The following is a 12,481-nucleotide window of genomic DNA, read 5'->3' as shown; positions in this document are numbered from 1 at the left end:
AACTGTAACTGAAAAAGAATGGCATGTTTTTCAATTGAACATATAACATGAACATTACAAAATATAAATAAGATAAAACAATAGCAAAATGTTAATAACAGTAGTTATGACTGTGTGGATAAATTATGAAGAAATGTTGTTCATTTCCTGTTCTTTATTTCCTAAGCTTTATGTAATGCATATGCATTATTTAAAACATTTCAAATAGTAATTTATGTAAGTCCACATGTATTAACCTGTAGAGAAAAAAATCTATTGATTTTCTGGTTGAATGCTTTAAAGTCTTGGTACAGAAAGGGAACGAGAGGGTGGGGATAGGGAACACTTCCTCCTGGAGCACAGCCTGCTCAGGTTAGCTGATCTCCAGGAAAACAGCCAAGGAAACTGTTTCACCTATACATTTGTGTGAAGTTCTAGAAACAATTATAGCTAAATCAGCCGTAAGAGAAAAACACAAATATTTTTAAATGTGGTGAAGTTCCTCCAATTTTCTCAAACTTTACTTTTAAATTCTGAATTTTTTTTTAGTTCCTTACAAATGAAGTGTCACAAAAGCGACTAATGAGCAAATAAACAAAAAAGAGATAATGAGACTTAGCCACAATGCCACACATTAAAATTAAACATAGTTAAAATTTCAATGTCTTTCCAGAGATCTTTTTATATTAGTGCTTAAAAATGAAAATGATTCCTGCGTCTGCAGTATTTATAAAATGTGAATAACAATAAGGAAAACAAGCCTTTTGCTAAGACATAATCTTATATGATGCGATCTCTCTCCAGGGGCCAATGGTAGCTGCATGAAATCAACTTTAAGCAAGAAATCACATCCAATAAGTGTATAATTATATAGGGTAAAATTGCGAGTGATGATGAACACTTCAGTAATTTGGGAATCATGACACAGACATATGTCTTCAATAATACAATGCGTCTATTAGCTACCTATCACAACTGAACACCTATTTATGCAGAACTCACTTGAGAAACCAGTCAGCTGAGAAAAATTGTGATAAGGGAGAAGGTCAGGTACATGACTCTGGTCATGTGACTCATGCTTAGTGTCTGTGTCCACATCTTTATAATGAAGTCACACTAGCTACCTCAAAGCATCACTGAGAGAACTGTGAGTTTACATATGCAATAATGCCCACAAGTGCAGGGAATTTATAAGTTGCAAAATAAATGTCAGATTAAAACCCTTCTTACCATTTTGATCATAGAACTTAGGATGCTGAGTTAATGGGCTTAGTGTTTTGACAGATTTAGACTTAGTCTCATTCCTTAGATCATGTGGATAAAAATGTGGTATCAATAATAAGAGTTGAACTGAAAGGATAACTGATCAAAGTATGATAAATAGAAATAATGTCTATTTCATGACAGTATCATCAGATGAATGGGGACTATGAATGAATTAGGGGAACTTGCATTTGAAAATCATGCCAAGGATAAGTAGAATTAGCAATAGAAATTCAGAGTGGCTTGGATAAATAATGCAAGATAGCTGAGGGACAACCCAAGAAATCACACTTTATGTTTCTTCTTCTGCTTATTTTTTGAAGCATTTTTGAAGAAAATGTATTTGTCAAATGAAATAAGAATGAAAGAAGCTACTTGGGCTAGTTCACTATGCAAGACAGTGCTATGATCAGAATCATACCGTGTTGTAAAAAGAGTGAACTTTATGTAGTTAAGTTGCAGAATAAAACACATCCGATATGAGTTCATGTACAAAACCTTTTTAATTTTGTCCATTTAAACCTGATGTGTTTGAAAGACATATGCTTATATGTTCACAACTATAAACAAAAAAAAAAGGTATGTTGGCTGCACAAGTTTGGGGTTTGAGGAGGGAGATTCAGTGAGATAAGGCCATATGCCTCCAGAGTATTGAATGTGCTGCAGGTACACTGTCTTTCAGTTGTGATCAGAAAATACCTGGAGATTTCACTGCCAGGCTGAGTTCTTATTAGTCTTAGAATAGGAGGTGCTGAGCCTGTAAGTTTTACTCCATCAGTTAAGAAATGCAGTGACAGGTAACAACTGACAAAAACAAGCACTTTAGACACACAGTATTTTACTGTTTGCAAGTAATAAAGCTAAGCACCTGAGCCCTGGAGAACGACTGCCTGTATTCAAAACTCAGCTTTTTGACCTGTACCTGTGACTATAAGAGCACTATGCCTAAGAATATGTTTTCTGCACTGTTTGATGGAAATAATGATGATAGATTGTATCCTAGAGTTGTAAATTTTTATACAAGATAATGTCGGTAAAAGTGTTTCTGGACTGCATGGAGCATAACGTTAACAATTACTATTATTATTAAACTAGGTAATGTGGGAATAGTCTTTCAGATAAACTCAATAGAAAATTAAAACAACATTTTAGCATGAGAAATAAGCTGGTTGTAAAAAGATACAATTCTCATATGAAAAACACATAAGGAAAATAACATGTAGTACTTAGGGAGTTGACATTCCTCAACACATTTGGTTGGCATCTCGGCAGGTCTGTCAAAGATGAGAAATCTATACCATCCAGGGGTGAGGGAGTGGTCACATATTAGGTCTTGAACAGCTGACTGCTGGAGGTGCCATGAGTCAAAATGGACACTTCTATAAGGACTCCGAAGAAACTGGTGTCCCCAGGAGAGCACTCCTGAGCTAGTATAAAAAGACAGGTGTTTTTATGTAATGTGTTTTGTTTGTTGACACAGTTCAGTCCTCAATTAAAATTGATTCCCAAAACAAAAAATAAAGCAAATAAACTCACTATTGCACATAAAAACCCTCTGAAATGTCAGGGTCTCTTAGTAAGTCATAAGTGACTTAACTAACTTGCATGTTTCATAAATGCAATAAACAAATCAACAAAACACTTTAGAATGCACTTTTGAAACACTTAAGCTTTAAGAACTTTATTTTCATTTAATTCGAACAACCAATAGAGCTGGTTGCTCTTGAGTTAGGATGCCAAGTCACAGGACCTACAAGGATTTCTCTTGGGCCTGGTCCTCTGGATTTGAATATCACTATTGTTTCTCTACAACCAGTATCTCCCAAAGTAGCCACACGCCTAAAAAATTCTATTTCTGCCAAATCCTGGAATGCAACAAACTGAACTAATCTTCTAATGCTAACTCAACAGGTGTAAAGTGCTTTCAAACTAAAGTTTCCTGCATTCTTGGATGCAGAAAAACATTTAAAAATTTTAAAGTTATTTTCCAAAATTTTGGAAGTATGCCTACTAAGCACAGGAAAACGAATGGGATAGAGGGGAGCAGGTTTGAAGGGGAAACAAGAAAAGCCCATGGCGAAAGGGAGAATTCTTTAGTCTTTTTTAGGAAACCTTTAATCTGAGTAGTCTTTGGCCTGGAAGATACTTTTTCCATGAAATCCACAGAGGCTGAACAAAAAGCTCCAGTTTCCAGCACTAAAAGTGGAGAGAAGAGCAGGCAGTGAAACAGTTATCCTAAAATGCAACTCTTGTTTGAGGCTCCTGTGCTCCCAAATTACCCAAATAATAAGCACCACAAGGAACTGTCTGCATTTGAATACCAGAGTATCTTGTTGGCACAGTTGATAGAAAATCTTCAAATATTTATATTATATTTATTGATGGAAAACACTGTAATAAAAATGGCATCTATGAAATAGAAAGGTGAAAGAAACAATTCAGTCACTAAAAATACCTCATTGTGGAAAAACTTTAACTAAAAAAATTATCAAATACTTATTATATAATTTTAAATTACAGAAGTGTTTATAAATCAAAATCAATTTCTCAACTTTAATAAGGAGAACAAAAAATCAGAGATACTAATTTACAAGTGGATCTCACAAGAGTAGCCTACGAAAAATAAGTCATTATAATTAGAATTACGTTTCTGCTTTTTATTTTGTTTGTAGTTATGGCAATTAAACTATACAAAGATATTATTTTCCAAATGATCTCTCTACAGAATTTTTTTTTTAGTACAAGATATTGGAAGTCAACACAAAAGGCTCCTCTTTCTTTTGTCTCTAAATCCTCCGTAGTTGTTAATTTCCCAAAAGGCTCCGATGTCAACACGAAATAAGTATTTTATAAAATATGTGTAGATAGGAGTCAAGGGATGTGCTATCATTTCATCTAATTTTGAAATATCTCTAATACCCTTCAAAACAAGGACATTGCACCTGGTTAGAATCTTTTAAAAAAGAGATTTTGAAAGATATTCCTAATAAGGTGTGCATAAATTATTAAAATGTTTTCTCTGATCTCTTTTCTACAATAGAATTTTGTCTTGGGAAAAAAAAAAAAAACTCCATCTTTATTTTGTGTAGTATTCCTCCTTACTCAGCACCTTTGTAGTTCTTACATTTATTCTGGTTTAGCTGCTTTGATAATTGTTCCCTAATACAAAGCCGAAAATGTAAGATGTGTAAAAGAAATCACTGCATGACATCAACAACATTAGAGAATTGTGTAATATTTAACTCAAAATTTTATCTATTTACTTTTACTCAATATTTACCTTATAGGATCATTTTAAATTCATATATTTTATATCTATTATTTCATAACTTTTTTCTAAAAATCTACTTATCTCATTTACAGTGTTCAAGGACTATATAGAAAGTTTAGAAATCTTATTAGCAATAATCAAGCCACATTTTCAAAATTTTATTCCAACCTTAGCTCTAGAATGCATGATATAGTTAAGTGAGGATTATATTGATGGCTTGGGCTCTCATTTGAGGATCTGAGGACTCTGCTCAACAAATGCTAAAAGAATAGCTCTACAAGCCCATCTCATTCATCAGTCAAGTTCATGCCCAGCCTGGGCAACAAGAGTGAAACTCCACCTCAAAAATAAAACCAAACAAACAAAAAAGAATCAATGTCATAAAAATGGCCATACGCCCTAAGCAATCTAAAAAGTCAAGACTATTTCTGTGAAACTACCAATGTTGTTTTTTACAAAATTAGAAAAAAAAACTATTATAAAATTCATATAGAGCCAAAAAAGCGTCCCAATAGCAAAAGCAATCTTAGGCAAAAAGAATAAAGCCTGAGGCATTACATTACCCAACTTCATACTATATTATAAGGCTACGGTAACTAAACATCATAGTAGTCATTCAAAAACAAGACACACAGACCAATGGAACAGAACAGAGAACGCAGAAATAAAGCCACACACCTACAGCCATCTGATCTTTGTCAAAGTTAACAAAAATAAGCAATGGGAAAAGGACTCCCTATTCAATAAATGGTCCTTGGGTAACTGGCTAGCCACGGGCAGAAGAATGAAACTGTACCCCTACTTTTCACCATACGCAAAAATTAACTTAAGATGGATTAAAGATTTAAATGTAAGACCTCAAACTGTAAAAATCATAGAAAAAAACTCTAGGAAGTACCTTTCTGCACATGGGCCTTGGCAAACAACTTATGACTAAGTTTTCAAAAGCAATTGCAAAAAAACCTAAAAATTAGCAAGTTGGACCTCATTAAATAGTTTCTCCACAGCAAAACAAACTATCAGTAGAGTACACAGACAACCTACAGAATGGGAGAAAATATTCACAAACTATGCATCTGAAAAAGGTCTAATATCCAGAATCTATAAGGAACTTAAATAATTCAACAAGCAAAAAACAACCCCATTGAAAAGTGGGCAAAAGACATGAACAGATGCTTCTCAAAAGATGATATACAAATGGCCAACAAACATATGAAAAAATGCTCAACATCACTAATCATCAAAGAAACGCAAATCAAAGCCACAATGAGGTATCATCTTACACCAGTCAGAATTACTATTATTAAAAAGTCAAAAAACAACAGATGTCAGTGAGGCTGTGGGGAAAAGGGAACATTTATACACTGTTGGTGGGAATGTAAATTAAATCAGTCACTATGAAAAGCAGTTTGGAGATTTCTCAAAGAACTGAAAAAAGAACTATCATTCAACCCAGCAATCCCATTATGGGTATATACCCAGGGAAAATAAATTATTCTACCAAAAACACACAGGTACTGGTATGTTCATCCCAGCACTATTTACAGTAGCAAAGACACAGAATCAGCCATGGTGCCCATCAACAGTGGATTGGATAAAGAAAATGTAGTATACCTGAAACTGGTCCAATTGTCCCACAGAACTGATGTTTATGGTTTCTTTTGAATAAACATAGAAATTGACCCTCCCAGTCTTAAAACTTCAAAAAGTTACAACTGTCTTATCTGAGTTCCTTTCTCAGGAAACCAACCATCAGGCCTCCCAGATGGTATCAAGGAACTAAAACTTACCAGATTACCACATCTGGAAAATGAGATTCCAAACCCCTACCCATCATGACTGCTTAACTGATCATCAGCTTCCTGTTGACCAACTCATCTTCCTTATTCCTCCCTAACTCCTGTATTCCTCCCTAATTCCTGTATTCCTACATGTAGCTATATTTCTTCCCTGCTATATAAACCCAATTTTAATCAGTCAGAGATATGGATTTGAGACTGATCTTCCATCTCCTCAGCTGGAGCACCCTATAAAGCCATCTTGCCTAGCAATACTCATTGTTTCAGTGATTGGCTTTTTGTGCAGGATATAGACTGAACCCCTGGCATTTCAGTAATACATATACACCATGAAGCACTATGAAGCCATAAAAAAGACTAAAACATGTCCTTGGCAGCAACATGGATGCAAACAGAGGCTATTATCCTAAACAAATTAATGCAGAAACAGAAAACCAAATACTGCATGTTCTTGCTTATAAGGGCAAGCTAAACATTGGGTACCCACAGACATAAAGATGGGAACAATAGACACTAGAGACTACTGAAGGGGGAGGGAAGGAAGAGGGTAAGGGTTGAAAAACTACCTATTAGGTACTATACTCACTATCGGGGTGACAATATCATCCATACCTCAAACCTCAGCATCATGCAATGTACCTTTGTAACAAACCTGCACATGTACTCCTTGAAAATCTAAAATAAAAGTTGAGATTTTTTTTTAAAAAATAGAATTTTAGGTTCTTCAGCAACACAAATGGTTGAAAAGCAAGGGAAAATAGAGTGACTAGTTTGCTAAATCACTTTGCATTGGCTTTCTTTACATATCAAAAGACAAACTGAGGTCCTCTTCTGCACACAATTAGATTGAAAGTAAAAGGGCAGAAAATAATATATCCTGCAAGCAGCAACCAAAAGAAAGGTGGTGTGGCTGTACTACTATCAAACAAAGAAGAATTTGAAACATAAAAGGCTTACCAGAGATAAGAGGGACATTTTATAATGATAAAAGGGTCAATCCCTGAGGAAGATAGAGCAATTGTAAACATAACTGAACCTAAAAACGGAGCACTAAAATATGTGAAGCAAAATCCAGCAGAAACTCAGGGAAAAAATACACCTTTTAACAATAATAATTGGAATCTTTAATATCCCACTTTCAATATCAATTTTAAAAACAGGCAGCACAATAAATATAAATTAGAACAACAATATAAACCAACTTGACCTAGCAGACATCTATAAACACTATTCCTAAAAATATCAGAATATAAATTTTCCCCAAGTGCACATGGAATATTCGCCAAAATAGACAATCTGCTAGACAATAAAACAGGCCTTGATAAATTTAAACAGAAAGCTGGGCATGGTGTTATGTTCCTATAAACCCAGTTACTAGGGAGGTCGACGTGGGAGAATTGCTTCAGCCCAGGAGTTCAAATCCAGCCTAGGCCACATAGTAAGATCCTACTTCTAAAAATAAAATAACATAAAATAAAAATTAAAATTCAAAAAGATGAAATTCATATAAAGTATGTTCTGTGATTACAATGGAATGAAATTAGAACTCAATAACAATGAAATTTAAAAAACTACAAATACGTGGAAATTAAACAACCGAAATAATCACTGAGTCAAAGAATAAATGAAAAAGAAAATTAGAAAATACTTGAAGAGGCATTAAAATGAAGACATAACATAGCAAAATGTATGGAATGATGCTAAAGTAATGCTTAGATGGACATGTATAGACAGGAATATACCTACAGTATAGGAGAAAAAGATGAACATCAAGCTAACCTTGCACCTTAAGACACTGTAAAAATAAGAGCGTTCTAAACCTAAAGGAAGCAGAAGGAAGGAAATTTTAAAGACTGGATATAAAATTGATGAAACCGAGTACAGAAAAACAATAGAGAAAAATCAGTGAAACAAAAAGCTGGTTCTTTGAAAGAATCAACAAAACTGACAGACCTCTAACTAGATTTATTGAGAAAAGAAGAGAGAAGATTCAAATGACTAGAAGCAGGAATGAAATAGGGGACACTACTGCAAACCTTATTAAGGAATACTATGACTGTTATATGCCAATAATTATAGATAACTTAGATGAGATTGACAAATTCCTAAAACGACACGAGCTGCAAAACCAACTCAAGAAGAAAAATACAATCCAAATAGATTTATAACAAGTAAAAATATGAAATCAGTCAAAAAACTACCCACAAAGAAAAGACCTGGCCCAGATGGCATCAATGCTAAATTCTACCAAACTTTTCAAAAAGAATTACCACCAATTTGTCTCAAACACTTTCAAAAAATAGAAGAAGATGGAACACTTTCCACCTCATTGTACAAGCCCAGTATTACAGCCCATTATACTAGTTACCCTGACACCAAAGCCAGAAATGTATATAACAAGAAAAGTTGACTATAAACCAATATATCTCTGGAATATGGGTGAAAAAATTTTCAGCAAACAGAATCCAAGAACATAAAACATACACATATAAAAATTATGACCAAGTGAGATTTATTCCAGGAAAACAAGGTTGGTTTAATATCTAAAATTTAATTACTATAATATACCACATAGACAGCATAAAAGTTGAAATCCACATGTTCATCTCAACAGACACAGGGAAAGCATTTTTAAAAATCCAACACCTTTTCATGATAAAAACACTCAGCAAACTAGGAATAGAAGGAAGTTTCTTCAACTTAATAAAGGATATATACAAAAAGCCCACAGCTTACATTTTATGTGATGAAGAAAGACTGGATGCTTTCCTATAAAATCAGGAACAAGACAAGTATGTCTACTCTCACCATTTCAATTCCACATTGTACTTTAGAATAGCTAATTCTACCCAGGGGGATTAACCAAGATAAATAAATAAAAGATATCCAGATTGGAAAGGAATAAGTAATACCATCCCCATATAGAAAATTCTAAGGAATCAACTAAAAAAACTAAAGTATAGTAGTCCCTCAGTATCCACAGGAGATTATTTCCATGACCCATAGAATGGGAGAAAATAATTGCAAATCACATATCCAATAAGAGAATTATATCTGGAATATGCAAATAACTTACACAACTCAATAAGAAAAAGGCCAAGTACCCATTTTTTAAAATGGCAAAGGATCTGAGTAAGTATTTCTCTGAAGAGAATAAGCAAATTTCTAATAAGAACATTAAAATGCTTGACATCATTAGCCATTAGGAAAATGACAATCAAACTACAATGAAATACCACTTCACAACCACGAGGATGGGTAGAATCCAAACGTCAGTTAATAAAAAGTGTTGATGCGTATGTTTATTGCGGCACTATTCACAATAGCAAAGAGTTGGAACCAACCCAAATGTCCAACAACGATAGACTGGATTAAGAAAATGTGGCACATATACACCATGGAATACTATGCAGCCATAAAAAATGATGAGTTCATGTCCTTTGTAGGGACATGGATGAAACTGGAAAACATCATTCTCAGTAAACTATCGCAAACACAAAAAACCAAACACTGCGTGTTCTCACTCATAGGTGGGAATTGAACAATGAGAACTCATGGACACAGGAAGGGGAACATCACATTCGGGGGACTGTTGTGGGTTGGGGGGAGGGGGGAGGGACAGCATTAGGAGATATACCTAATGCTAAATGACGAGTTAATGGGTGCAGCAAAACAACATGGCACATGGATACATATGTAACAAACCTGCACATTGTGCACATGTACCCTAAAACCTAAAGTATAATAAAAAAATACAAAAAAATAAAAATAAAAATAAAAAGTGTTGATGGAAACATGAAGAAGTTAGAAGCTTTATACACTGTTGCAGAAATACAAAACAGCACAGCCACTTTGGAAAACATCCTCGCTGTTCCTTAAGTAATCATAGATTTACCCTATGATCCGGCATTTCCACTCCTAGGCATATATCTCAGAGAAGTGAAAACATACATCCAAACAAAACTTGTACCTCGGTGCTTTATAGCAGCATTATTTATAATAGCCAAATGGGGGAAACAACTCAAATGTTCATCAACAAATGAATGTACATACAAAATATAGTATATCCACACAATGGAACATTATTCTATCTTAAAAAGAAATGAAGTACTGGTACATGCTACAAGATGAATGAACCTTGATAACACTGTGCCTAGGTGAAGTAAGCCAGTAACAAAAGACAACCTATTATATGATTCAGTTTATATAAAATCTCCAGAATAGGCAAATGCGATGAGACAGGAAGTAGATTAGTAATTCCTTATCGCTGGGGAGGAAGGGAGGGTGATAGCAGGCATGGGGCATGATAGCCAAGGGGATAGTATTTCTTTTTGATTGATAAAAATGTTCTAAAATTGACTGTGGTCATGGTCGCATATACCTGTAAATATACTCTGAATATACACATATCTGTGAAAATGAAAAACCATAGAGTTGCACACTTTGAGTGAGTGATTTGTATGGTATATGAACATCTTAATAAAGCTATTTGAAAAAAAGAAGTCTCAATAAATGTATTTTCCATTCACCTCGTCTTCTAGTTTTACTCCATTAACATAAAGAACTTATCAGTGTTACCAATGTTATGAACTTAAAACCTGGTAATGGGTAATATTTGTCTTCAGTAGAGAGATTACAAAGCTATTATATAGAGGCAAAAAAGGGTTATGTGGTCTATAGTAAACACGAAATCATCTTCCTTTATAAACATTGGTCATTTTTTCCTGGAAATATTTATCTAACTGTAACTGTATCTAACTAATTGTTATTACAAGCATTTTTTAAAGTTATTCATAAAGATTTAGTAACTCTGTAAGCAAACCAAAGAAGGACCAGAAAAAATATCATTGCAGAAAATAATAAATTTGATTTTAATATTTTATTTTTAAGTTTTGTATGGGATAGTGTTTGTATTTCCCTTTTACAAAGCAAACTTACATCAGTAAAATGGGTTAAGATAAAAAAATGATAAGACAAAACTATACCCTGGACTGTTATAAATGTTGTACGTAATGTTTTTTCAAGCTGCAGGTGGTTGAACACAGATCAGACTTATTTCTGAAAAACCTAAGGAAACTTGCAATATAAGAACAAGTCACCTTTCATTAATATTCCTATCTGTATGAACACAAAAAACAAGCAGGAAGGGCTAATGAAAGTAGTTTTGGTTTAACTTCACTATAGTTTAAACTAAGTGTTCTTTGTCATGGATTAAAGAAGTAGGAAGGGAGTATTCGCTCCACAGAGACCTCTTTTACAGTAGCAAAACTGATTCTAACATATATATACAAAAACCATAATACAGTATAATACGGATATACAAAACTTAACTTGGTGATTTATTGTAGGGATAAAATGTTCACCAATGAATTATTTCTGAGGGTCGGGTTGGAGGTGGAATTCGTGCAGTATGGAATTCAACTCTGTTCTGAGAATTCAGGTCCACTTGCGGCTAGCATACGTTGCAGATCCGGCGAAAGTTTCTTACAGTAAATTACAATGACCTCAAAGAGCAGGATAACAGCAGGAAACAACCAAAAACAGAACCAACGATCGTAGAGTAAGAGGAGGCAACAACCACATGTGCGCAAAAGAAAACTGAAGAGTAACAGGCTGGAAATCGACCACTTCAAAGACACCGGAGGGACAGAGCGGAGGGACAGAGCGGAGGTGGGTGAGGAACAAACATCGCTTGCTGCCTTAAAACGCACAGGGACGCTCCCCAAGTCATCCAAAAAGTCTAGGCTAGTCCCTCCACCGCCCACGCGGCGCCCCTGCGCGCCCACCCCCGCGCGCCCTACCTCGCTGACCTTCCCCCGGGGCCAGAAGCATCAGCGCGGTCGCCAGCGCCCAGGCTCCGCCAGGCATCGCTGCTTCCGCGGGTGGGGCGAAGGGCGTCGCAGAGCCCGGGCCGCGGGTGCCAGGAGGATGGGACCACCGCAGCACCTCGGGCCTCCTTTCTTGGATTTTCTCAGTCTGCTCCTGCTTGGAACAGGGAAGCTCCGCGTCCTCGTTCTGGGGCGCAGCCAGTCCTTTTTAGGGATAGAGCCTTCGCACAGTCCATCTGCCACTCCTCCCTTCCCATTTTGGCGGCCGGCTGACCTGAAGGCCACGCCCAACCTGTCCCCATAGCCCAGCGTGTACTGGCAGTGGCTCCGCCGCCTTGGAT

General features: G+C 35.5%; 1 protein-coding gene across 1 annotated transcript in view; it reads right to left on the bottom strand.

Moving 5' to 3' along the window:
* The window catches only part of VWDE (von Willebrand factor D and EGF domains), a gene marked incomplete at its 3' end in the record, with an annotated part of 72,538 nt that extends 60,358 nt beyond the window's left edge, over window positions 1-12,180 (bottom strand). The window contains 4 exon segments of the mRNA XM_032755719.2: window positions 2,159-2,164; window positions 2,492-2,652; window positions 2,655-2,669; window positions 12,123-12,180. Of these exon segments, the coding sequence (XP_032611610.2) occupies window positions 2,159-2,164; window positions 2,492-2,652; window positions 2,655-2,669; window positions 12,123-12,180 (240 nt within the window).
* Between the last annotated feature and the right edge of the window lie 301 nt (window positions 12,181-12,481).

Source organism: Hylobates moloch, unplaced genomic scaffold, assembly GCF_009828535.3.
Source record: "Hylobates moloch isolate HMO894 unplaced genomic scaffold, HMol_V3 SCAFFOLD_1, whole genome shotgun sequence".
Lineage (NCBI taxonomy): Eukaryota > Metazoa > Chordata > Mammalia > Primates > Hylobatidae > Hylobates > Hylobates moloch.
Note: the sequence above shows the minus strand (reverse complement) of the source record. Positions and strands in the feature narration are given on the sequence as shown.